The following is a 27,965-nucleotide window of genomic DNA, read 5'->3' as shown; positions in this document are numbered from 1 at the left end:
TTAATACACTGGAATTTTGCCAGAACAAAACCCAATCAAACACCATTTACCCTCTGAACAGTAACTGTAGAAAGCTATCCACTCATCCCATCTGCAAAAGCTATCTGTAATTCTAGTTCGCACTAGGTGTCTAAAGGAGATCCTGTTTCTAGGGCAGCATATTATGAGCACCAAGGATTTCAGCAAGACTTGGAATAAAAGAAAATGACTGGAACTTAGCACCTTGATATCTCTATGTGCCAGCCTAACACTATCACACATTCATACACATATTCATCATCATAGCAATTGGTCAAAATCTCATCCACCAGGATAACAGTCTCCAGATTTCAACCAGCACAAGCAGTTTATTTCACGCCGTTAATTTCCTAAAGGCCGAAGGACAAAGTAACAAGAACTAGACAGCTTTGTTCCCCAACTCCGACCATCGCATCAACGTTCACCCTACAGCATCCAGCAGGAGAGGCGGCTGACTCCAATCTCCACCATTGCCTATATTTATTGGGGGGGGGGGGGGGGGGAAGGATATAGCGATGTAACGATGGCGCGGGGCTGGGGCACAGAGAATACCTTCGCTCCCTTTCGGGAAATCTCCAAATCAGACGAAGAAGGGAGGGAAGGGAGGGAGAGTGGGAGGGGGGAGAGGAGAAAGCTAAACCCATTCGCCATCGCCACGACTGCCACCTGGGTAACCTGACCTCTGGCAACCCCATCTACCGGCTGCAGCACAAGCTGATGCAACCGGAAAGCGGCAGGGAAGAGACACGCCCCGCACAAAGAACACGCAGATCAGGCAACAACGACGAAACCCCGGCAGTGCGGCGCATCTCCCCAGCCAACAAAAAGCCCGCGGGCTGCCCAGGCCGCTTCTCCCTCAGCCCGCTACCCCACGTCCGACCTCTCCCATCCGCACGCCGCTCGCACGTGCCTGGCCCGGCCGGGCGGGAAGAGAGGCGCGGCAGCAGCCCGAGTCCCGCTGCGCGTGGATGAGACGCCCCGCGCCGCAGCAGCCGCGGCCCCGCAGCTGGTGCCCCGCGCGCGTGCGGAGGGAAGTCTCCCAGGCGTTCCCCCTCTCCAGCTTTTGGAGAGGGAACGCGCGCTGATTGGCCGGGCCGGGGGCGGAGGGGGACACGCCCCACCAATAGAAAAGCAGAGTCGCTCACGCGGCTGTGTGCAGCCGGGGGTAGCGGGGTGAGAGTCTGCTAGGGGGCTGTGGCTGGCCGGTTTGCCTGCGGGCCCCACGCAGCAGTTTTCAGACTGCCTAGGGCAAGGACGCATCCTAGGTCCGTCCATCTAGCCCATCCGATAAGCACCAGCATCCACTCTAGAAGGAATAGGGCTGCAGTATTTTTTCGTCTACCGCTCCAGGGAGCTAGCTACAGATATATGCCACGGTCCTGCAACCGGACTTGTTCAGGCAGGCCCCTTTGTCCACACAGATGCCATTACAGGAGTAGGGTCGTACACACACCAGCTCTGCACTGGTGAAAGCTGCTGTTACTCTGGTGATGGGTGCCATCAGAAGAACCTAGAGGGATATTAGTGAACAGATGTAGAAATAAGTTATTTTACAGCATTTCACACAGCAATAAATAAGAAAGTGTGGTTTTGTGTTTTAATGGGCAAAGGAGGGTTGGATCCTGAAAGGTACAGAGCACTCAGGTCCTGTCTCAGGGAAGAACTTAAACTCATGCTTAACTTTAAGTGTGTGAGTAGTCCCACTGGATTTAACCATATGCTGCAGCAGGGACCAGAGTGTTCAATGCTTTGCTGAAGGGAGTCTTCCAGTTGAAGCCCTTTAAGGACTCAGGCCAGACCCTCAACAATATTTGGACACCTAGCTTCCGATGATTTCAGTGAGTTAGGCACCTAAAAACCTCTGAGGATCTGGGCCTAAGTCCCCAAGCTAAGGAAGAAACAAGCATGCTGCCACAGTAGCCTTGTGATGTCAATCATTCAAATAAGCAGTGAACTTGTAACTGAGGTTTTACATGTAATTTAGAGATAGTAGGCCAGCAGCTCCCTGTTCCTGCAGGAGTAGCATTTTCATCCAATCTAAATTTGATCTCACCTCTCCCACGTGTTGTGGGGAATACATCCAACTCCTGCAGCAGCAGCTACTTCAATCTGAAAAGGAGTAGCACCACTCCTACCCAATAAGCCAGTGATAAACAAGGAATTTCAAGGCACATATAGCTCTTCATAACATTACACGTTCTTGTCTAGGGGTTTAATAAGATGTCAACCCACATGATGCACCAATGGTGTTGGAGGAAAAATGGCAATTTAAAATTTACACAGAATAGCACAGACTGCAGCAAACAGGATTGCACCAAAGTATATACCTCACTCAACAATTTTTCCTCTGAACAAATAACACTGCAAAGCCCCAAATAGTGGTTAACTGCTCAGGCAAAATGGGCAACAATATTTAGCATTTATATAGGGTTTTATAATCAGTGCCTAATTACCTTGTAGTGTGTTGTGATTAATCCTCATTATTATCCCCATTTTACAAATATTGAAGCTAAAAATGGTTAAGGCCACAGAGAGTCAATTTGATCCACAAGTGGAAAACCAGCTTGTGTTTAGTTCAGGTGAGGCCTTTTCATTATTGAGTAGCTCCTCCTTGTTGCCAAAGTTTACTATTGGCTGCTCAGCAAAAGAGCCAACTCAGTTTCAGTCAGATGATGAGCAGCTCTAGCACCTCACAGCCACAAATTTGCTCAATATGTAGAATATTTAAGGGCCCTCAAAACTAGTTCTGGATGGCGGTGGATGAGAAGCATAAACTAATGATTGTTAGGAAATATCACAGACAAACATTCAAGTCCTTCTCTGCAACATGAGGGCTAGAAACTTACCAGTGGGCAGAACCACCAAGAACTAAAAGGACCCTTCCCTCCCCTCCCTGCCCCCCCCCCCCAAAAAAAAAAAAAAATAGTGTGTCCTGTACAGAATAGTCTGCAAGAACAGGAATGAGACACAGGAGGTGCAGCACAGGAGACTTTAGAGTTCCCAAGTTTTGACTGTTCGGTAAGTGGCCACATCCTGCTCACTTTATTTGTGTGAATGGTATTAGGGATTATCTTCACACACAGTTGTACTAGTTTAATTAAATGTGTAATTCTGAATAGCCATAGTGGTACAAAAAGGCTGTTTGAGTACTCCCATATAAACCTGACTTACAGTAGTTTAACTAAAAATCTATTTCTAATCCACCTAAATTAAACTGAAATAAGACACTAAGGCCTGGGCTACACTGGGGGGGGGGGGGTGGGGTTCAAACTAAGATACACAACTTCAGCTACGCTATTCAGATCCGGCAAGTAGTGAAGACGTACCCTAAGAGAGCGGCTATACACTGATTTCAGTTACACCAGTGCAATGTGTATGTGCAGAAAAAGCCTAAGCCTCTTTGCTGTCTTTCGATCTGGGTGCTAATTAGTGCACACTGCAGTGACTGTATTTGACATATCAAAATATTTTAAAACAGATTTTAAAATAATCCAGGAACAAAAGAGTTTATAAAGTATGCAGATTGACCACCATTACAGATAAAAACCACTACTGTACTGTTAAGGAAAATCAGCATGGTAGATCATGTATTATAGGGGGTTCACTCCTGACATCAACAAGGACAAAGACTGGACCTGTGATACACATGGAATCATGAGAGATGGGTTTTGCTGATTTCCATATACATGATTTATTATTGTAGGCAATTGTTAAAATAAACAGTGACTATGGAAAAACAGAGACCCCACTAAACAAAAAAGCCTTGTTGACTAGTCCACCAACCAGGTCAAAGATGTTTATGTATATACAAAGTAAACAGTTCTAAGTTTGTGATATATCAATTTAGTCAGAAAAGAGAAAGACATTTAATATTTTAGTTACAATGAGTATATTTAATTAGAATTTAGGAATTCTACTTTCAAAAATCACTATCTAGAACAGAGGCAGGGTTGTGATACTGTACAATAAACATTTAGCTCCCAAGTAGCAGAATTATTACTTCTTAAAAAAATTCAAAAATGCAGCTCTCAGGCACTGAAGGCTTTTAAAGTAGTTTCTACTCTGCAGAGTGAGATTATACATGTGTAGGATAAAAGCACAGGAAATTTAGATTTAACCTGTCTGTGCAGATAGCTTGAAACACAGTGACAATGTCAGCAGAGGAACCAGCTACAATCACTGACCCTTGACTGAAACCAATTTGCCAAGTTGTGTTGTACAATGACAGGGAGAAAGGGGGTGTGTTAGGTTTTTAAGACACTAATTACTTATTTCCAAGTCGTGCAAGCTCCTTCTATCATATTTTTAAATAAAAGTGATGTGGTATTAGCCAAGACTGATTTCTACAATCATATACAAAACAGATCCTGCAGCCTTTACTCAAGTACAACCCTTATTGATTTGCGTAAGGAAAGACAGTGGTCTCCACTTGGTAACACCAGTGCCCAAGTGCTATACATGGATTTATAATTGTTTTTAGATTGAGGAAACAAATACCATTCCCTAGAATATTTAAAAAAAAAAAAAAAAAAGGAGAGATCTGTCTCTTAACAAATGAACGTAAGAGTTTAAAGAAAAGGAGTACTTGTGGCACCTTAGAGACTAACAGATTTATTAGTCTCTAAGGTGCCACAAGTACTCATTTTCTTTTTGCGTATACAGACTAACACGGCTGCTACTCTGAAACCCATAAGAGTTTAGTTGACAGGTGGGGTGTTTAAAATTTTTAGCACCTGACAACCTTGCTGGCACAGTTTTAAAGAAAAGTGTCTGGTTTAAAAGAAGGGTTATGTTTCTATTACTTGCAGATTATGTACCAAAAAAGCTTTATTTTGAACAAGTTCTCCATTTGGTTTTACAGTCTTAACATACATTATATTTATGGACAAGCAGCATTTTACAGAAGAATCAGATTTGAGACTAATACAAGTAAGAGGAAGTCACTTGGAATTATGAGTTTATTTAAAATTAAGCATATCCAGACATCAGAGGTACCATATGCTGTCATTTACTTGAGATTAAGAAATTCCATGAACTAAAAGTGATGTTTTTCAATAGAAGAAATCTTAACATTTGGATAGTCATGAGTAGGTATCTTTAAAAAAATATTACCTGTTCTACACTTTGTATATGGGGAGAAGGGGAGAAGGATAATAAAGTGAAATTTCTCCATTTCCATTAAAAAGCCTAATTAGCTATTTTAAGTGGCTTCGAGGAAGTGACAACATTTGTGCCAAGTCCTTTTAAAAGTTCACACTGAACAATTTCACAAATGTAGTATGCAGTATTACAGGTGAAGGGCAAGGCTACAATGAAAACTGAGTTTGTGCTAGATTTGTGCTCTTGTGCTCTCACTAGTCAGGTTGTGGAAATGTAAAACTGTAAACGCTTTTCTTCCTTGTGAAATTCAGTGACGTCCCCTAGTTTGCTATCAGTGTCCCTGAATGCATGTTTGAGTTATGTTATTAATTCACAAGGCCACAAAATGATACATTCAGTGGATTTCAATGACAGAGAAAAATTTTGAAGTAAAATAAAGCAAAGCATGAGAAATTGGGGTCTTTGTAATGCATTTGTGATGTGTACAAGTTTAGGTCTTGTTTACAAACGAAAGCTGTACCAGGCTAAAATGATTTAAATAAACTGGTACAAATCACTGTGTAGATACTGGCTTACATCAGTTGAGCTAGTTAGCAACATGACTTTGTGGTGCAGACGAGGTCTTACACATGCTGTTTGCCACGTGAAACACAAGAAAATAATCACTGATTTGTTTGTAGGCATTGCCTAAATGCACATGAATACCATCCGTATCTTGCTGGATCTTGCAATCTAACTAGAAAAGGGTATTAAGTAACACAATGTCACTGAAGAGAAAATGGGTAAATCTTAACATGTACATTGAGATGAATTAGAGGGCTAAGAGTTAACAATTTCAACCTCTCAATTGGTGACAGGTTTCAGCTCATTGTGATACTGCCACTCAAGGTCATTGAAACGCTGTTGAAGTCCTTGAGGTAACAGGAAGCCAGGACCTAATTTCTAGTATATTGAAACATAGAACATCAAAGCCATCTTTACACATCATAATGGTACAGTAAGAGAAAAGCTTCTTTTGCTTTGCCCTTAGCCTTTAAAACCAAGTTTCTGTATGTGCTGATTTCCCCCCCAATCTGGTTAATGAAGGCATTCTGCACAAATCTGGGAATAACTCAATTTTTATTTTGGCCCAAAAGTTCACCTTAAAGAGGTAAGATGTGTAAGATTTTCTGCTTCCCTCCTTCAATATTAATCACTATTTACCAATTCTAAGTGCCAGTGAGTGCGGTCTTTTCTTATGTTTATCATTTGGGAATAAAATAAAAACTGAAAGTTAATTATTACCCTGGCCACAAAATGTCTATATCCACTGTATTTACATAGAGCTATTCTTCAACCACTTTTAGGCAAGTTCTCATTAATACAAGCTTTTGAAAACACTAGTAGCATTAATAAATTTCCTCCCTTTCTGAAAGCTAAATAATTCCTGACGTACAGAAAGTTGTAACTGGTGGATACTTTCTACAACCCTATATGCTATTTCATGGATTGATAAGCAGACCAGGATCCAAGTCTGATTATACATCTTGTAAAGTCAGCTACTGTACAAATTGTATAGCACTTAAGATGTTCCAGCAACTTGTAAGTTAGAGGCTTTAGCGCTAGAAGAGGCACTGAATCCCATAAAATGTATTTTGCTTTTATGAAGTACAGCTACGATTTGCAGTTGCAATGAAGACTGTAGATAGAGCAAGCCTAAAAGTATCAACTTCAAAATATAATAAAATGCTCTTGTCCATTAGCTTTGCTATGCAAGTGCCTTATGTAGGAAAAGATGCTTTTAACTACAGTTCAGATCTTCTCTTAGAAGTGAGCAACAGATGGAGAAGGTACAGTGTACTTTTCACTAGCGTCCGACTTACTGCTTATCCTGAATACTGATATGCTTTCAGTTAAAAGGACAGCCAATGGAACTTCAAGTAAAAGAAACCTTCCATGAAGGTGGATCTGATACTTAGATATTTTTTACACAGAACTCATCCTGCTGTATGGAGCATGAGCTTTTGCATGATAACTTGATGGTCTGTTATAAGATACTGCATTCATAACTTTAGCCTTAAATACTGCACTAGATACACTGTCCTCCTAAGGAATCACCTGAGGCAGGTAGGGTGGGTGGGTGTGTGTGTGTGTGTGTGTGTGTGTGTGTGTGTGGAATAAAAAAACCCGCTTAACTATGAATTCTGGCACAGCCAGGAGTAGCAACTCAACTACTCCAGAGGGCTTAGAGAATAGGCTTTAGATTTTACACCAATGAATTGGATTTATTGTAAATGCCACAGTCACAGTGATAGACAGTGCAGACTTCTATTAACATACATATTTTTTGTAACTTAGCATTTCTACTGAGTAAATAAATGCACTTTGCACAGCCTTCCTTTAAATGTGCCTAAACTAACCTAAAAAAGCAGACAGCATAGCAGAAAGGGAAACTTAAACTGTAACTGTCTCTTAAGCAATATAGCACTTTATCCATGTATATAATATACTATTTTATATTATATACACAGGCATGCACATTTTCCTTAACAGTTAATTCATACCTGAATGTAAAAACTTGCACACCTCCAATACATTTGTCACCTTTACCGCAAGCATAGTTAATCCAGCTATTTGTCAAGAAAGAGGAATGACAGTAAAAAAAGACTTCCCCCACAAGAAACAAGTTACACAAAGAATACTGTATCACTACAAATTTTTATTCAGAAGCCCATCTTTTTTTTAAAAAAAAAATCTCATTAGGAACTTGTTTGGTCAATCGACTACAACACTTTCTACTGGACATATAGTAAAAATGGCATGGCTCAGAATCGACCAGATCTTTCACGATCTCTTGACCGCCTCCTATCACGTTCCCGCCCTCCTCCTCCTCCGCCACCGCCTCCTCCTCCGCCACCGCCTCCACGACCACGATCTCTGGATCTAGAACGACGTTCACGGGACCTTGACCTGGATCTATGCCTGCAAAAAAGCATTAAGATTGTAGTTCTTGAATATAGCGAAACAATGCATCAATATTCTACAGAGTACCAAGGATCAATCGTTCAAATGAAAACACCAGAAAAAAGAAGTAGAGTTCGAAATAAGGTTGTGATTAGGTACTACCACCACCTAAGAGCCCAGCACTTTCAAGCCCACAAGGCCATCATTACAGAATTCTTCAGTTTTAGGCAGTGAAGGGTCAGTATGTATAGTGAAAAATGTTAATTGCAGTCACTTGTCTGAATGGCCAGAAAAGGGTCAGTTCCCTGTAAGTACCCCTCTAAGTTAATTGCACTGTTATGCAGAACCAGTTGCAGCACTGTGAAAAGTCTTTTGTAGCCATTTACAGATTTAATGGTACATTGCAAGCGTACAGGCGATAGGGACTGCTATATATAAAAAAACCTAACAAATCAGGATTTTCTGTACTGAATTTCCCAAGTAGCATGTAACCAAAGCATTTTCCTCCTCTTCAGTCTCCCTCCACCTTCTCCATCACCAACATAGTAAGGTCAGTGAGCTGCAGGAGCCCAAAAATGCATCTCTTATGTCACAGCTACTCAGAGCTCCAGAGCCAGCCTCTTTAGGAGGAAGGTCACCAAAAATCTTTGAAAAGGATTTTGAAAGGCTTTAGTAAGTCCGTTGTATTACCAAACGGAAAATTATACATTTAAATTTTTTTAAAGTTATGTTACTAAATATGAACTACAGGATTTTTTTATTTATAGGTATTGCTATGGAGCTCAAAGTTGAACTGAGTAACTGTGTTTGCCCCAACTTGTGAATACACCAACTTTGTATTTCAGGGGAGTTTGGTGATCTAGGACACGAAAGAATGATGCATTCTGGTGTGTCACAGCAAAAATGTGTGGTGCTTTTTTGGAGATGGGTAGAAGCGTGTATGTGTAAGGCAAAAGATGAAAAAGCAAGATCATTTGTGCTGAGCGTCTACTTTGCCCCTTGTAATTTGGGTCATTTGGCACAAGTCTCATTTTGGTCACAATATTGCAGGTCATCTTTAAATATATATAATTCATTCTTGAAAATCCATTCTCACAATCGCACAAGAAAGGACGAGGAAGGGTTTTCAGGAAGAGAGGCCGAGCTCAAGTGTTTCTGACTAAGGGAAAAGTGGTTGGGAACCAGAAAAGTAATCACGTGGCTCTTAAGTCAGCAGCATATTTTTTACAATATTATAACCTTCTCAGCATAAATAAGGCAAACAAATGAATCCCTGACACTTTCCATTTAAAATTAATTAATACTTAATTTCTCAGGAAAGCAGGAAACAATGCAATATGAACTTTTCACAATTAAGTTTACTCCTCCAATTCCCGAAATATTGCAAGACAATTTAACAGCATTTTTAGAAAAATATGCATTTTTGTGTTTGTGAAAGTGTTTCATTGATAATACTGGAAAGTGAAGTCCTAACAGCAAAAGAGGTTTCATACTGATAGCAGCAATGCAACATTCGCCAACGTACCTGAATTAAGACTAAAAGAAACCTTTTTGCCACTGCATGGAACTCTGACTATGGCCCACTCGATACACAGCATGCCTACCAATGGGGAACAGTAGCACCAACTGTTATGGAATTTTGTGATGTTGGCAACAGTCCACTAGGAATGGAACCAAGATCACCAACTCATCTGACATATGCAACAATCAGACTTCACTTTCCCAACATGGAATGGATATGAACTGATAACCTAGAGGGGAAACTCTGTACTTCACATTACTGACTCTCTCTGCCACTCTCCATTTTTGATTATTTTTTAAATTTGCCATAAAGCCAGATTAAGTCTTGAAGATTTACAGAAGAGTCAGATTGCGATTCCGTAACAGAACTGGATTGGGAGAAGAAAAAATGATTTAAACAACTTTCCTCAAAGTCAGATCCTACTCTTTGTGTCTTCAAAAAGCTTAGGGGAAAAAAAAAAAATCTCTAAATTATTTGCATCAGTTTGCTTTAAATTAAAATACGAATGCTTACTTCTTACGACGACGTCCATATAATTCACGTCGCAATTCTCGGGAGATGGGCTTCAAATGCATAAAGTTACAGAATCCTCCTCGCGTACACTCTCTGTGGAGTAGAAGAAAATTACCACAAAGAAAGCATTTCAAATTTATACTCTTAGCTTTTCTTCTATATAAACCTGAGGGGTTACGTTAACTGATCTGTGATTTTTTTAATGTAACATTAAACATTGGGAAGTATGACTCTTGGTAAAATATCTTAATTGCCCTGAAGTCAGAGTTACACTTGAGCATAATTTACTGGAATTACTTGTGTGCCTGGTGCATGAATGTCTGAAAGTGAAGGGAAATTTTTTGTAGAGATGAAGAGACTGAGTGCACATGGGTGCTAAGGTATGTGAACTGAGCTTGCTCTAGAATCTATATGTTAGGGTAGGTTTAAGTGTATTTTCTTGTATTTTTACTGAATGCATCGTTTGGAAATGCATTTGAGAAACCTTACTCATGAAAAGCTTAACTTGGAGGTCTCTCTAAGCTACTATAATAAATAAGCAGTAGCAAATATCATTTCGTTACCCCATTTCATATTGACGGCAACAAGCTTCTCTGAAGTCAGTCACAGGTGAAAGCTCAGCATGAATCGGCTGACCATTAAACCAGCGATTGTTCAGATCAATCACAGCCTTTTCTGCATCTTCTTCACGACGAAACTGAGAAGAAAGTAAAATTAACATTCTCAAAATGTTACATAAAATAGGTGAAACATTACCATTTAATTCCTGGCTGGATATTTAACACGTGCTCAAGGCCAGTAATAGAATATAAAATGGACTTCTAGTTTTATTTGACCCTACTCAAAAGTGGTGTCTTAATAAAACATATGTGGGTCCATTCAGTTTATTATTTAAGCAGTAACATTTTAAACATGAACAGGCAATCTGGAGAGGACTTAGTGGTTTCTCTCCAGACTAAAGAATTTTTTTGAATATTAACATTCCATGTTTAAAAGACTAATTGGTCTTGCAGGCATTTGTGAGGAATATGACTTAGATGACATAACTTGCAAGTATATCAGCCTGATGAATACAAAATCATTATCTAACTTATTATTTACTGGACAATTAGAGTTTAAAGAGGCTGTCAAGCATTTTAGACCATGAATTTATGTTCTCCAAGAAGGTTTCATAAACACTTAGTTCAAAAAAGTAAGTGTGCAATAACAAGATTCTGTGAGATTTAAACCAATATCCCATCGTTCAGTGTTTACACTCCAAAACAATACATAGTACTAATTACATAAGAACCAGAAAGCAAAACTGACTGGAAAGTAAGTATGTGATCAATACTTTTCGAATTCCATCAAAATTCTGTGAGGACAGTCAGAAGTCTGAGTGGGCAATGAAAGGGGACATGCAACTGGGACAAGGATTGGGGTTAAGAAGGGTGTCAGGATAAAACTAGGAACACTTAAAATGGCTGTATGCATCTCAGCAATTATTGTAAATACCCAGTTACCCCCTGCCCCCCTTCACGGTCAGGCTTGTACAAATGCCATTTCATTTAATTTGTTTTTACACCTATTTACTGAGTCAGCAGTGTGCCCTTGTTGCCAAGAAGGCCAATGGCATTTTGGGATGTATAAGTAGGGGCATAGCGAGCAGATCGAGGGACGTGATCGTCCCCCTCTATTCGACATTGGTGAGGCCTCATCTGGAGTACTGTATCCAGTTTTGGGCCCCACACTACAAGAAGGATGTGGATAAATTGGAGAGAGTCCAGCAAAGGGCAACAAAAATGATTAGGGGTCTGGAACACATGACTTATGAGGAGAGGCTGAGGGAACTGGGATTGTTTAGTCTGCAGAAGAGAAGAATGAGGGGGGATTTGATAGCTGCTTTCAACTACCTGAGAGGTGGTTCCAGAGAGGATGGTTCTAGACTATTCTCAGTGGTAGAAGAGGACAGGACAAGGAGTAATGGTCTCAAGTTGCAGTGAGGGAGGTTTAGGTTGGATATTAGGAAAAACATTTTCACTAGGAGGGTGGTGAAACACTGAAATGCATTACCTAGGGAGGTGGTAGAATCTCCTTCCTTAGAAGTTTTTAAGGTCAGGCTTGACAAAGCCCTGGCTGGGATGATTTAACTGGGGATTGGTCCTGCTTTGAGCAGGGGGTTGGACTAGATGACCTCCTGAGGTCCCTTCCAACCCTGATATTCTATGATTCTATTTCAGTTTGAGTAATGATCTCATCAACATTATAAAAAAAAGCCTAGCCTCAATGTTCAAGTTGAGCAAGTTGCAAAGAGTAGGCAAGTTATGACAGTTCTAATAAATTCAACTGCTAGCAAGATGGGCAAGAATTTTAAAGTATGATTTTCATCTGATTGACCCTTTTAAGCATACTGTACTTCTAATTTTAAAGTTTAATACTGTAATGTGCAACAGTGTAAATATGCCATTTATTACATTTCACTAGGGAGAATATAAAACAAGTTAACAGTCTTGAAACATTTGAAAAAAACTGATTGGAATTTTATTTTTAAAAAAATCTACTTGTATTGTAGTTTAACCAGTCGACACACAAATTAACACAGAGCAAGACAGTTCATTATTTTTTAATCGAGTGGACTGAGTTGATCCTGGTCACAACTGAAGTCAAAACTGAACCCAACTATTCTAGTCTTCTCCTTAAAACCATCTGGTGCTTCTGTTCTGAGAGGCTTCAGAGGAATTGCAAGACATTCAGTGTAAACAGAAACTCCTCTCAAGTGCATTTGCTGAACACAACCGGGCCTTTCTCCGACAATGAAGTAATTAACATTTAATTGAGCATGTCACAATCATACTTGTAAGTTAACAATTTTATACTTCACCGCTCTGAATTTCAATGCCCAAATGTAAATCAGACAACAGTTCATCTATGGGAAATATCTTCAGAACTAAAAAGGTGAGATTAAACCTTATGAAAACAAGACAGAATCAACTGTAAGGGAATGTATTTCTGCCTGGTTTGGATTCTAATCCACACACATGTATACATAACCACTCCAACGTACAGGTATTTACTTTCATAAAGGTGTCACCACGTTTTGAAAATGTTAATTATGTATATTAAAGAAAAATTTGTATTCATGATGTATTGCAGAGATGCTTTTGTATCTTACCTTTACATATACATTTCCAACTAGATGATCTCCAAGGTTATCACAAACGTTCATCTCCTCAACTTCACCATATTTTTCTTCCATTTCCGTGAAGACCTCCTAAATATAGAGAAATTTATTAAAAACATTGTGCAAATTAGATGGATTAAACATACCTACAGGACAATCAATCATTACTAAGCAGGAAGACTATTCTCTCTCCCAACACCCTTCATACATTTTTGTTCTAAGACTGTAAATTTCTGGGCAGGCACTGCATCAGCCTGTGTGCATGGACAATATCTAATACACTGTGAGTACTACAAGGATAAGGTAATTAACGACACAACAAAAAGGTAACTTTTCTTTATTTGGAAAATGAGATATACAAGACACTAAAGCCTTTTGGAAAGAAAAGCCAATCCTTCAGTCTACTACATTTCCAAATTTATTAATTGTTTGCTAACACTGAAGTATACTTTTTAACTCAGCTGTGTGAGGAAAAAGCAGAATGGGAGAGACACCAAAAATAGACCATATAGTATTTTGTTTTGAAACTTAATCCAAGGTCTAATATAAACAATACAGTTATAGGCAATTTAAACAGACTACAGCAGGGACTATATGTAAAACTGAAGTTATACGAAAAACATCTAGACACTAACAGGATACACATATCAGTCAAGCAACCAAATGTCTAATTTGAGTTTTTTCCCCTCTCCACCATCCTTCCCTGATCACTCCCAGCATCCAATCTTATTATCATTTAAACAGTACACTCTCTGGGGCAGGGAGTGTTTCTTGTAATGTGCATTTAAGGCACTGCTTATCAGAATTAGAAGTGGTAAATCTAGAGAATGATAGTCTTCCTTTTTTGGTCCCATCAAGGATTAGCTGGAAAGTTTATTTTTCTAATTTTTCACTTCCACCGACTAAACTTTATATGTTTGCCTTTGAAGAATATAATGCATTTTAAACAGTGAATTTCAACATACCTCAAAGAATTCATCATAATGTTCCTGCATTTCAACATCGCTCACAGCACCTACAAATTCCAAGAGTCATACTGATTAGAATCAATATTTGAATGACAAGACTCTGAACATACTACAAAATATATTTTAGAGAACAGAAGAAGTCATCTACCGAAGCATAAGAGATGCCATGTAGTTAATCATTAAGGAGTATTAAAAATAACTGTGAGCAGCTTTGAGTCCCAAAAGAAAGGCATATCTCAGTATGTGATACTAATATGGTCAAATCAAGACAAGTTTTAATCAGCATCCAAATAGTACACGCCAAATTTAAGGGGAAAGGATTTACTTTGAAATGTGACTGATTAAATGTAGAACCCCACCCTCTATCTACCAATGGTTTACCTACACAGAAGGCAAGTGCTTTGTCACGTTAACTATTTTAAAGCATGATTATTATTAATATTTCTCTTCCTAAAGGCGGAGCTTTGTTTAAAGATGTTCACTCCTCCAGTATAAATACACTAGTTTGAGAAATCACTGATGTGATTAAAACTGCAGCTCATCATGATCCACTGAATTTGTTCAGAATACAAGATACACTTTTCTTGTTCTCTCAGTAAAGAGTGAAACTATGTGGCTTTGTAGGAAGCATTTTTCCATTTTATTTTTAATGCCAATTTATCTTTCTGTAATACTGCAGAATGGTCTTGTTTTTGTTTTTTAATGCGAGAGGCTGGCCATATATTCACATTAGATCATTTTCGTGCTCCTAGCTGGCCTTTGCAGGTGAGTGCTGCTTGCCTGCTGCTAAAAAACTAACGTAAATTAAAATTTTGCTCATTTTTCAAAGTATTAAGTATAGCAAAATAAATTACAATAGATATTTCCAATTCTACACCATTTTACCATACATTTTATTTAATAAGTTATATACATTAAAGCCAGATTGCTTAAGTCTTCAGTTAAATGGCTTTATTACAATCAAGTAAAGTAGTTTTAAAATAGAGGTGGCACTTCATGCAAGAACAATATTTTAACCTTTAAAATGCAACACCATTGCTTTTCTGAGCAAAACCTGCAATACGACAGGATGAGGGTCCAATAAAGCTATGTTTATTTGCCTCAGTCACTGTGCAAAAACAGGTGTTCTGAACCCAGCCATTTCTGGATCACAGTGCAAATGATGCCATTTAGAACAGCTTTTCATCTTTACTGAAAGATGCTTAATATTAACCAATAAAACTACCTAATCTTCGTGGAACTGTGGACGATTTTCCTCTATAAGGTTAAAGGGACACTGGTCAAGTATTTTTGGCTCAAGATATTTGACCTTCCAGATTCAACATGTTTGCTTTTCAAGAGACCCTTGCCTATGCAGCAATTTTAAAGAACTCCCAAACATTTAGTCAACATTCACTACATAGAGACAGTTTCATAACTAACCATATTCCCAGGGCTGTGCCAACATAAGGATGATAGCACACTAACATCTAAGTGATTTTTAAAAAAACATCAGTTTGGAAAAAAGGAGCACGATCAAAGTTTATGAAATGGGAAAGTGCTGAAAACTGATATGGACATTCCATTGCCAAACTAAGATTATAAAAAGAAAAGTAAAGGAATTGGAAGTACTTGAGAGTGTCCCTCTAAGATGGAAAGGATAGGCATCATACACAGATCTCACAAATATTCAAGTTCCAGGGCTACCAGTGTCTGAACCTTGAGAAGCCCAACTACTAGATAAAATCAAGACTATTACTAGTCAAAATTAATGTTAATCCTCTATGACAACAATGGAGAGGAAAACAGTAAAGCAACAACATTAAATAGCTATCCATTAAGAATATATGCAGTATTTAAATAGGGACAAAGCTGAAAAGATATGGGGAGGGTTTCAGCACACCCATTGATAAAATAGAGCTATAACTCTACCATACCAGGTATAGTTAGGCTCTGTTATACAATTACTCATCTATCAAGACAAACTAAAGTTTAAATATTAATATCAAACTCTAGTTTGGAGAACCTGTTTACCTAAAGACTCTTGCAAACTCCAGGAGGGTCTGGGCAAATAAAATCTAAACAGCTGCACAGCAAACCAAGCAACTATAATTCTGTTCAAATTAGTTACCAGCTCACTGAGAACTTAGCTGATGTGTAGGAAGTACCCAACATCCAACTGCATATTTTTAGCAATACACAGATAGTAATAAGACCATAACCATCTATAACAAAAAGCCTACAGGCCAACAGAACTTTATAAACCTAGACAAACTTCATAAGCAACATTCTACTTCTAAAGAAAAGCTCCAGTTTGACAACTGACATTAAGTGTCAGTCATCTAATCAGGGGCATTAGTTTTGTTATAAGATATGTTGTTTATGCTATCCTATAAGTTGTTTATCTTATGAATCACATTTCACTCTGAAATTAGTATTTGATTTCATAAAATAGAATGATATCTAATTAAATGCTGGTAACCAGTGTTCCCTCTAATTGTTCCCACCCACGCATAGAATGAATTTTGTTATGTGCACAAATATGGAGGTGATGTGAGACACCAACTTCATATCGGTGCACGTAACAATCATGTGGTGGGGTGGGACCGAGGGGTTTGGAGTGTGGGAGGGGGCTCAGGGTTGGGGCAGAGGGTTGGAGTGCAGGGGTGTGAGGGCTCCGGCTGAGGGTATGGGGTGCAGGAGGGCGCTCTGGGGCTACATTGGGGAGAGAGGACTCCCCACACCAGCACCTGGACTGGGAGGGGAGAGGTATCTCTCCCTGCTACGGCAGCTTCAGGGCTGGGGCTCCAGGATAGGTGCCCCACCCCTGGCCTCTGCAGGTCCGGCTAGGGCTAGGTTCAGGGAAGGGCATCCCGGCCGTGACAGGCCTGGGCCTAGATTCAGGGAGTGGAGCCCTGCAACAGGTCCAGGCCGTGCCGCCCTGTCCACAGCTGGGTCCGGGTGCGCCACCCTGGTTTGTGCAGCGCTGCCCCTGGGTCGCGCTGCGCCACCTGGATTCAGGCTGGGGTTGGGGCGCCCCGGCCACAGCAGGTCCAGGCTATGGCATAGTTGGGGCCAGGGCGCTGCCTCAGCCGCGGCAGGCTGGGGGCCGGGCAAGGTTGGGGCGCCTCTCCCCCGGGCAGGTTCCCTGAGCACCTGTGCAGTGCTAAATTGGGGCAGGGAACTTAGACTAGTTCGAATTAGTTACCAGCTATGATCCAGTGGTTAAAAAAGTAATAAATGAACAAAACTTTACCACCACATGCTCAATTTGTTATAAAATATTAGAAAAATAACATCCATCTTTTTAGTTCTAAAGCCCTTGACGTCTTTTTCTACTAGTGTCATTGGTTCAATTGTAATGACAGATCAGTAGTCACAAACTGACAATCTCAGTCATTTAACTTCTGTCATGATGCACAATACGAGACTTTTTGCCCATTTCCTAACTACAGAAGAGTTAAGAAATTAGTTCATAACAATATCCAAACTGCTTCCTTTCCCCAAGTGTACTTTTAAAATTATTTCCTACTATGCAAATATGTAACTTAGTTCTGGAATTTGAATTTTCAAAGTAAGGGAGAATTTTAAACAAGCACTTATCCAAAAGGACAGCTGCACAAGAGCAGCATTTGTCAGTCCAATTTATCTTCCAAAGTAGTCATTAAATGGGAGCTACATCATTAGCCTAGGACAAATATTTTTGCAAGCAGTCTGAAAGTTCCAAATTTGAGTGCTCTCAACACTAACATAATGATGGGAAACACGTTATGGATTAAGTAAATGTGTGACTGTCCTGCTTTTTGAGCAGTGAAGTCTAATGCATACCTTTAAAACATAACAGCAAAAGTATATTTCTAGGATGCAGGCAAGTGGCAGAGGGGAAAAAGGGCAAAAGGAGACAGCAGTGGATCAAGACTGCTTTACAGTGGTTATCATTTCAACCACTTTTTGATTTAATGGACAAATATCCAATTTCTCCTAAGAAACAAATTCTTGTGGGGGGGTGGGGGTGAGAAGGACAAAAAATTGTTGACACATTTTATGAAGTGTGGTCAGTTTGATCCGTTAAGCTAAAATGGTAGACCAGCTTAAGTCGACACTGAGCTCTGACAATCAAGCCCAGGGAACCAGTGAAGGAACTTGTATGAACTTACAGCGCAAACCGTCAGCAGACTGGGAAGAGTTTTGAGGGTTACGGTAAATGTTCAAGAGGGCAATGGTCTGAAATACAAAACGCAACAACTTTATATTATGGAAAAGAAATTTAACACGAAACTGGTTTCCTTTTGGTGATCGCTTTAGCCGAGTCTCAGTGCTGAAAGAGAGGTAGTTATTTTCTCCCAAGAGAGGAGATTTTCACTTAACTGGTGACCTTTCTGAACCAACCTAACACTGTAAAGCAATAGAGATCTCATGATACTCGATTACTGTATTTTTACTTTAACGGTTAGTTTGCTCACCTCCATTACAATAGAAGTGTTTACATGGGGTCAGTCAAAAAAAGTTTCCAATACAACGAATGGTGTCCAAGTGTCATAGTAATAGCTGTAATATGTAAGGTATTAGCACACTCAAATGTTTGATTTTGGCCTTACTGAACAATTAGTGAATAAAACCACCCCGCAAAACATTCTAAAAACAGCATAGGCTCTAATGTATAACACAGTAATCATGGTATAACATGAAATCTCCATTTCCTAAAGAAAGGAAAGGTGAAATAAAATGCACAATTTTGGGCAACTTACCGTATATCATAAATATACCTAAGTTTTCATATTATATCAAGAATTTGATAAATGCTTGCAATGTAATCATTTAAAAAAAATGAATGCAACAATAAGTGACAGGGTTTAACAGTTACAGGATGTAATGCTCACTGTGCAAATGATTTTGAATCAAGGAAGTCCAATTAGTTTATCTTTTTATAGAAGTCACTTTCTGCACTTTATAAACATGTACATTTACCAAGTTCTTGATATATGCGCAAGAAGAGTTCCATCACTTGTCCTGTTTGCAACAGCTTTATGTCAGCAGCTCAGAAGCCAACATTATTTTCTCATAATTAGGAGTGGGCTCTTTAACACCATTCTTTAAAAAAATTTCTCCAACTGTGGGACTTACAGTGTGAGCCGTCAGCCGTCTGTGCACTGTTTTGGGGATTACGATAGATGTTTTGAATCAAGATGGTCTGCGGGGAAAAAAAATAAAAAGGGGAATTCTACTGGCTGCTGTGCATATAACAGACAATTGCAAAGAGACAACTATTCATAAGATTTTTCCTTTTGTATTTGCAGAGTATCTTCTGTAACTGCATCCAAACCATCATATTATGAAAACAGTTTTAAATTAACCACCAAGAAAGAGCGGTGTTTGGTTTCCCTAGTGAACTGTCCCAAGTATATTTACTGAAACTGTTTATTTGGGATAAGTGTATGACATCTTGTGTCAGAAGTATGTCACCTTGCTCTTCAAGCTGCTCAGAGTTATGCAGATACCCAAATTTATCTTAGTTTAAACCAAATTCATTACTGTGAGCCTAAAAAGCAGCATTTGTATCAGTGCACAGAACATAGCATGCGATGTTGTAAAGTCTTTAAACTGTTGCCTCAGATATCAAGTTTTTCAAATATCAACTAGATACCCCCTATTGTCTCATCAAGCAGTTTCTTGGTGGAATTTCTGTTTAAATAATATAATAGTTTTAAATGTTCACGTTTTCCGATCCTTCAATAAAGATCAATATCCTTTTAGCCCTTCTGCTTTTTACTTGAAGAATTAGACCAGGCAGGCTTGAAACCTTACATTTGTACCGTTCTTCTTAAAATCAAGTTGTCTGAAAAAACAAACCATGTTTAAGTTAGTAAACTAATATTACATAAAATTCCAATGTCCATATAACTAATCAGCTCAAAGAGATTTAGATTTAATTACTTAATATACAAGTTTAATGTTAGTTTGCATGAACTTTCATCCCCAATTGAATTTAACTGGTGCAATACTTGTTTTTTGATGCCACCAAGAGATTAGAACCTGTTAAATTACATTTAAATCATATACTGATTTTACTAACACATCAACCAAACCAATACCTGCACCAGTGGTGACAACACAATAAAATATAACCATGGCAATTGCTCTCTATTAATAAGATCTGTTCCTCAATTTTCTATCACAGCTGATTACCAATATTTGCATAAAGACTTCCATAATCAACCTATTACACGTCAGATTCACTAGCAACATCACAATCCAGCTTGTGTGTCAAGTCCAATGCCACACACACAGTAGACTGAATTCACAACATGACCCTGTCAAGCCCAGCAGTTCACTTCAACTGACATCAGCTAGATAAGGATTAAATTGCCAGAGAGAAAATTGGTGGTCCAGGTTAGGAAACAATTACTTTTAAACTCAGGTTTAAAAAGTGATTTCTGAAAACATGTTTAAGCCAGACAGCATGGATGGCAAGTATCCATTAGATGTGTTGTTACAGGAAATCAGTGAAGGAGTTAGGAATTGAACCCAAGTCTCCCTACAACTAGGCCTGCACTAACCCACATATACTAAACAATCAATTTGTAATCACCTAGAGGATAATAGGGTTATAAGGAATAGCCAGCATGGATTTGTCAAGAACAAATCATGCTAAATCAACCTAATTTTCTTCTTTGACAAGGTTACTGGACTTGTAGATGGAGGGAAGTAGTTGCTATGATGTATCTTAATTTTACTAACATTTTTGACACAGTCCCACATGACACTGTCATAAGCAAACTAGGGAAATGTGGCCTGGATGAAATTACTATGAGATGAGTGCACACCTGGTTGAAAGACCATACTCAAAGAGTAGTTATAAGTGGTTTTCTGTCAAACTAGGAGGGCATATCCAGTGGGGTACCTCAGGAGTTAGTCCTGGATCTAGTACTATTTAACATATTCATTAAATGACCTGGATAATGGAGTGGAGAATATACTTTAACATTTACAGATAATATCAATGCTGGGGGAGTTGCAAGCACTTTGGAGGACAGGACTAAAATGCAAAAAACCTGGACAAATTGGAGAACTGGTCTGAATTCAACAAGAGGAAATTTAACAAAGACAAGTGCAAAGTACTTCACTTGGGAAGGAAAAATCAAATGCACAACTACAAAATGGGGAATAATTGTGTAGATGGTAGTGCTATTGAGAAGGATGGGGGTTACAGTAGATCACAAATTGAATATGATTCAACAGTTGCGAAAAATGATTGTAAAAAAGGTTAATATTCTGGGGTGCATGAACAGGAGTGTCAAATAGGTAAGATGTAGGACACAACTGTCCCACTATACTTGGCACTGTTGAAGCCTCAGCTGGAGTATCGTGTCCAGCTCTTGGCGCCACAATATAGGAAATGTGTACACCTATGGACTCTCCCCAATTTGAACAACTGAAGTGATAAAAAGTTTAGAATGTTGACATCTGAGGAAAATGGTCAAGAAACACTGTGCATGTTTACTTTTGAGAAAAGAAGACTGAGGGGGGACCTGAAATCAATCTTCAAATATGTGAAGAGCTGTTACAAAGTGGAATATGATCAACTTTTCTCCATCTCTCTGGTAGGACAAGTAATGGGCTTAATCTGTAACAAGGGAGATTTAGGTTCGGTATTAGGAAATACTTTCTAATTATAAGGGGTAGTTAAATTTTGGAATAGGCTTCCAAGAGGTTGTGGAATCCCACTCATTGGATGTTTTTAAGAACAGATTTGACAAACACCTATCAGGGATGGTCTAAACTTTATGTGGTCCTCCCTCAGCACAGGGAGCGGGACTTGACTTCCTCAGGTTCCTTCCAGCCCTACATTTCTATGGAATCCGTACTGTAATATTAAAACAGCTTTTAAAAATACATGGTTTCTGACCACTCAGTAGCATAGCTATGTTTGCAAGAGGAATTTTAAAGCAGATTCTTAAAATGGGAGAACTCTATTGTAGATGAGATATTAGAAGTGGTCTCCCCAGGTCACGGTTGAGGCATATTAGCAAGGCACTTCCACTGTTGCATATACTGTATTTCTGTGGCTAAATAGCTGGAAATACAGGAGCTTTCCTAACCGCTAAAAATTTAATAAATGAGAAATCATCTCTTTACCTGCATATCTTGACAATCAGCAATGATAGAAAACCAAGTAAACGCAAACTGGAGTTTAAATGTGGAAATTTTCCAGGAGTGTGGAAGATGTTCTTTGAGAGAACTGTAGTGCTAATAAATCAAAAATACATGTCAACCAATGCCCCCCTCTTTATAGCCTATATCCACTCCTCATTTCACAGGTAACATTTAACCAGCCACAGACCTGGATAATATGTAGAGCCAATTGTTGTATATCCTTAAGCAACTAGACAGGTAGAGAAGCAATCCTTCCACACCCAATGCGCTAAGCAAGTGACCGCTAACGCTTTTAGCCTGGGCCAAAGATCACAGGAGGGCAGGGGAATCTCTTCTGACCATGTCAGATAAGGAAGCAAATTTGCTTATAAAAAATAATCTTGGAAGTTCTCCCATTTGGGATGGGTAGAACATGCTGCCATTGTTTGTGGTGTAATCAATCTGGGATGGTTTAAGTGCCTAAACATCTCTGAGAAGGCACAGTTAGAACTGTCTGGTCTCTACTATAGACAAGCTTACAACAGCATTGCTCCCTACAACCTCTATGGTGATAGGAGACCATGATAAATGCTGGGGAGGAAAAAACACTCCCTCCCCAGAAAAAAAGAATACATAAAAACATTTTCTGGCCTCAGTTAATTTTGGATATGGTAATTATTCATTTGAAGTGCTTAGAACCTACACTTAAAGAGATATGTACATAAATTCTACAAGAGAGAACAAACCTGGCTAAATGTTGGTTTATTGTGCAATCGAGAACATCTGTCCCCATGACGGCAAGCTCCAATTTTGAAATAAAACGAACAGTTCACTCTGCAAGTAAAAAACAACAGATAATCAGTCTATGGAAATACAAGGCAAGAGGATATTAATACACAATTAGCATTTAACATAAAATGCACACTATCAACTTAACTTTAATGCACAATTACATAGGTCAATCAAATCAATAAAGTCCAAGACAGTAATGGGACTAGTTAGCTTATACTGATTCCCCCTCATCCATGACCTGAGAGATCTGCTGAACTCCAGGACAATCAAAAGCACGCAGAGCAGCTGCAATCTAAAGTACTTAAGTGTACTTATTCAGTACCTGATTGTTAAATTCAGGATCAGTCAGTAGGAAAATATTCTCACTTGTAACCACTATTCTTGCTATTTGTTTCTCCTCCTTCCTCATCCTTTCATTTCTGCCCTTCTTTCCTTTCTGTCTCTCTCTTCATTCAGGCAAACCCCAATTCCTTCCTCCCTCTCAGTCAACTTCACTCCACACTACTTCCCATCCCACTAGCTAAAACAGCCAACAGTCAAATAGTTGACACTTAAGGGATATCTACACTACAGCTGGGAGGTGTGATTCCCAGCACAGGAAGACAGACTCCACTAGCTTAGCTCCCCCCTCTCCCTGCACCCCCCAATACACAGTTCAATGCTCCACTGGGTCCCAATGAAACATATAAACTGAACACATAGTATTTCTAATTTCACAAATACAAACAACTACTAGACCTAGCCTTGACTATTTCTCTTTCTAATCAAGAGGTAATTTGTACCGCAGTAGCATAAACTTCCCATGAACCAATGAGAACAGGACTTCATTCTTCTATTTAAAGGACTTATTTACCTGTTATGAAAAGTAAACACAGGCACTAGATAGTGCAGGGAGAGTGAAAACTGCCAATATGGGCTATATACATACACAAAGTATATAACCTTGCTTTTGTCTGAATTTACTTTTCTTTATCCGTACACTCACAATTTACAACAATTCCTTCACATTTCCTTTTGACCAGCTGTAAAAGCAACCAACTTGTTTCAACTGATAATAGCCCACCTTATCTGATTAATTTCATTATAGTTGGTATGGCAACACCCATTTTTTCATGTTTTCTGTTTATATGTATCTTCCTACTATATTTTCCACTGCATGCATCCGATGAAGTGGGTTTCAGCCAACGAAAGCTTATGCCCAAATAAATTTGTTAGTCTCTAAGGTGCCACAAGTACTCCTCCTCCTTTTTGCTGATACAGACTAACACAGCTACCGCTCTGCAACTTGTTTACTGGCTATGTCCCCACGATTTCACCTCCCCTCCCCTCCCCTCCCCTCCCTTAACTCTGGTATGTTCACTACAGTGGCTAAAAAGCAGAATTTAAATAATTGGTAAATTTCACGTTGTTGCTCCAGCTGCACAGCACAGAGGAACAAAGTGAAAAGCAGTTAATTCTAATTGGTTGTGCATAACACATGTTGCATATTGACAAAATGATTTTAATAAATTCCATTTTGCAGTCACAATTACAGGCATGGAAGAAAGCTGAAGAGTGCTCAAGTGTTTATTTGGGCTTCTAGGCAGCAACTTCTATCACCAGACCACAGCATGAAACATTCAACACCCATTAAAGATTATATTCTAATTCATACCTGGCCTACACCTAGAATTTAGGTTGACTTAGCATGAAACTTTTCACAGCCCTGAGCAATGTAGCTAGGTTGACCTAACCCCCACTGTAATCACAGGTAGGTTGATGGAAGAATTTTCCCATCGACCCAGCCACTGCCTCTCAGGTTTGGTCTACAGTGGCTCTCAACCTTTCCAGACTACTGTATCCCTTTCAGGACTCCTATTTTTCTTGTGTACCCTGAAGTTTCACCTCACTTAAAAACTACTTGTTAACAAATTTAGACATAAAAATACAAAAGTGTCACAGCACACTATTACTGACAAATTGCTTACTTTCTCATTTTGTCTGTATTAAATTTTAGTTTGTACTGACTTTGCCAGTGCTTTTTATATAGCCTGTTGTAAAACTTGGCAAATATGTAGATGAGCTGATGTACCCCACAGAAGACCTCTGCATACCCCCAGGGTATGTGTGCCCCGGCTGAGAACCACCAGTCTACACTAGCAACTTATGTCGGTATAACTACGTGACTCAGCGGTGAGTGACACAGTTATACCAACATAACTTCCTATGCACTATGTTGAGGGGTGGGCATCTCCTGTTGACACAGTTACCGCGTCTTGTGGTGGATTACCTACAGCAACAGGAAAAGACCCCTCCCATCAGCGTAGATAGCATCTTCACTGAAATGCGACAGTGGTACAGCTGCATCAGTGCAGTTGTGATGCTATAGCATTTTAAGTGTAGACAACCCTCAGAGATGGATATATTACAGCAGTGGTCTCCAACCTTTTCACACACAAGATCACTTTTTGAAGTTAAGATCAATCCAGGCTCTCCCCTGCTCCATCTCTGAGGCCCTGCTCACTCCATTCCCCGGCCCGTCACTCGCTCTCCCCCACCCTCACTCACTTTCACCCAGCAGGGGCCAAGGGGTTCCGAGTGTGGGAGGGAGCTCCAGGCTGAGCCTGGGGCAGGGGTGCAAGCTCTGGGAGGGAGTTTGGGTGCAGGGATCACATGGTCACATTGCACCTAGTTTCACGAGTTTTACTTTTGATTAGTGTCATTTGTGGTTTATAGATCCAAAATCCTTCAGGGATTGTCACAAATCAGTGTAATATTCTCAACTGTGGGGTGTGCATTGGCTGAGCCTGGGGCATGGGGCTGGGGTGCAGGAGTGAGGGGTGCAAGCTCTGGGAGGGAGTTTGGGTGCAGGAGGGGGCTCCGGGCTGGGGGTTAGGGTGCAAGAGAGGATGTGAGGTGTAGGCTCCCGGTCAGCAGCGCAGTGGGGGTCAGGAAGGCAGCCTGCCTGCCCTGGCCCCACCCCACTCCTGGGGGTGGCTGGCTACACCAGCCCCTTCCTCCACAGCAAAAGAGATGTGCCAGCCAGCCATTTTCAGGAGCAAGGTGGGCATGACCCAGGAGAAGGGGGAAAAAAAAAAAAAAAAAGAGTAGAGTTCACTCCAAATCTAAAGCTAAAAACACAACTACAAAACCTCTACTAATTCATAATACCCCCAACAATTTCAACTCAATGACAATTTCAAAATTTCATTTTCAATTCTCCTCACTTAGAATGAATGGGACTGATGGGGTGGGCTGGGTGGTAGGAAAACCATGCTTAGTCCCTAAAGGGATCAAAAATGTTTGCACGATTTATCAATCATCCATTCCATCAAGTAGGCAGCAACATTAGCAAAATTCAAAAGCCACCTACCCTCATTTTCTGACAGAAGGATGACCATAAGCCATCAAAAATCCACTGGGGCAATGTCAGAATCAACGGCATCACCCATTTCTAGAGAACCTAAATTTATCTTTTTAAGAGCAAAACAAAACAAACAAACGAAACAAGACTGCTGGCCCTGGAGTTTGCAAAAATGAATCTCCCAGACATCAATCAAGGGTAAAGAGGATACATTAGTGCTCCTGAATGAGCACAGCAACGGCTCCAGGGGTTTTGCTGATCAGAGCTTCACGAGCAGCAAAGCGACAGCAGAGCCGGGAGGGTCGTTTTCGCTATTGTAATCCAGAGCAGCAGGACCTGGATTTATACGGCCACAGGGTGTCGAGGCGGCAGCAGAGAAGAGGCGGCTCTATAGAGGACGGCGGGGGGAAGGGAGCTAGTAGCCTGAGCACGCTTTGAAAGGAGCCCTCGGCGCGGCGCTGGGCCCCATCCCCAATTGTTCACGGCTCCAAACCGGGACGCGAGAGCCCGCCCGGAGGGAGGCGCGCCCCGGAGCGCGTGCCCGCAGCAGGGCGGCAGACTCCGACAGCCAGGCAGAGCGCGGGAGAGCACGTGGGGTGATGCTCCGCGCGCACAGACTGCTCGCTCCCTCCCCACCCGAGCCTCCGCCTCAGAATGCGGAGGGGTCCGGGCCGGCTCCCCATGGGGATCGGCGAATAAGCGCGTGGAAAGACTCTCTGCCGCGCGCAGCCCGCTCGGCCTGGGAACAGTCAGCTCCCCTCCCCCACACGGCGGTTACCCACTGCGCGCGGGGGCCTGGTCTCTGGAAGGCAGCGCGCGCCGCCCAGTTTCCTCTCACACCCACAGAAGGGAGCGCGCGCCGCCACGTTCCAATCGCCAAGGCCGCTCCGCCTGCTCCAGGCCGGGAAGCAATAAACTGCGGCGGCGGCGCAAGCAGGGCGCGCGCACGCGCGCTCCAGGGCGCGCGAACCCGGGGGGGCGAGGGGGAGACTCCGCGTTGAAACCCATTATATGAACGGGCCGCACGAGCCCACCCCCCGCCATCTCTCCCCTGCAGGGTACCCGGAGCGCTGAGCCTCCGCTGCTGGCGCAACTACGAGCACAGGGCACTCACTTGTCCTTCTCTGTGCCGAAGATGGAGGCCAGATACTCCGCCATCTCCCACCACCGATCGACCGCCGGAGAGCCCCCGGCGCCGATTGAGCGCGTCACAGCTTCGCGCCGGAAACACTCCGCCCCGCCCACCGCCTTCCAGCCACTGACCAGCGCATGGGGGAGGGGCTGCTGCCGTCCGCGCATGCGCCCCCCAGCTCCTCGCCCGCTTCTCTCTTGCTGCGGGGGCGTGGGGCCCGCGTTCTTCCCAGACTCAGTCCGTGCGAGCTCCCTCAGCCCCGCGCGCACGCAGCCTGGCCCCGCCCCCCCAGGTTCCCGAGCTTCAGGAGGGAGCCCGCGTGTGAAGCGCAGGGTCGGGAGCAGGGGCAGACCCCCACCCCA

The 27,965-nt window shown here is 41.1% G+C and overlaps 2 protein-coding genes across 6 annotated transcripts in view; both read right to left on the bottom strand.

Annotated features, from left to right (window-relative positions):
* The window catches only part of LOC144265328 (cystathionine beta-synthase-like), a 48,979-nt gene extending 47,915 nt beyond the window's left edge, over positions 1-1,064 (bottom strand). For all 3 annotated transcript variants that reach the window (XR_013346253.1, XR_013346254.1, XM_077817898.1), the window contains exon 1: positions 929-1,064. The gene's annotated coding sequence lies outside the window, so the exon portion shown is untranslated. The remainder of the gene's footprint in view (positions 1-928) is intronic.
* Positions 1,065-7,796: 6,732 nt separating this feature from the next.
* U2AF1 (U2 small nuclear RNA auxiliary factor 1) lies at positions 7,797-27,686 on the bottom strand. Of its 3 annotated transcripts, none has more exons than XM_077817877.1 (8): positions 27,586-27,686; positions 23,083-23,170; positions 19,328-19,394; positions 14,222-14,271; positions 13,248-13,346; positions 10,660-10,793; positions 10,097-10,189; positions 7,797-8,079 (listed from the first exon to the last, which is right to left on the bottom strand). In XM_077817877.1, the coding sequence occupies exons 1-8, from the start codon at positions 27,627-27,629 to the stop codon at positions 7,923-7,925; spliced, it is 732 nt and encodes a 243-aa protein (XP_077674003.1). In that variant the 5' UTR covers positions 27,630-27,686; the 3' UTR covers positions 7,797-7,922. The 3 variants fall into 3 exon arrangements, with proteins under 3 accessions (XP_077674003.1, XP_077673994.1, XP_077674009.1); XM_077817868.1 differs by lacking the exon at positions 19,328-19,394 and adding an exon at positions 18,361-18,427; XM_077817883.1 differs by lacking the exons at positions 23,083-23,170; positions 27,586-27,686 and adding an exon at positions 18,361-18,427 and having other exon boundaries at positions 19,328-19,400.
* Positions 27,687-27,965: the final 279 nt, after the last annotated feature.

This window comes from Eretmochelys imbricata, chromosome 1 (genome assembly GCF_965152235.1).
Source record: "Eretmochelys imbricata isolate rEreImb1 chromosome 1, rEreImb1.hap1, whole genome shotgun sequence".
Lineage (NCBI taxonomy): Eukaryota > Metazoa > Chordata > Testudines > Cheloniidae > Eretmochelys > Eretmochelys imbricata.
The sequence above is the reverse complement of the archived record's forward strand: the minus strand, read 5'-3'. Positions and strand labels throughout refer to the sequence as shown.

Excerpts from the sequence above, each read along its gene's own strand:
- U2AF1 (XM_077817877.1), bottom strand. The coding sequence starts at position 27,629 with ATGGCGGAGTATCTGGCCTCCATCTTCGGCACAGAGAAGGACAA. Across the intron at positions 19,395-23,082 it reads ATAAACCAACATTTAGCCAG|ACCATCTTGATTCAAAACAT; the intron begins GTTTGTTCTCTC and ends TTTTCCCCGCAG. Across the intron at positions 14,272-19,327 it reads GACGGCTGACGGCTCACACT|GTGCTGTGAGCGATGTTGAA; the intron begins GTAAGTCCCACA and ends TGGAATTTGTAG.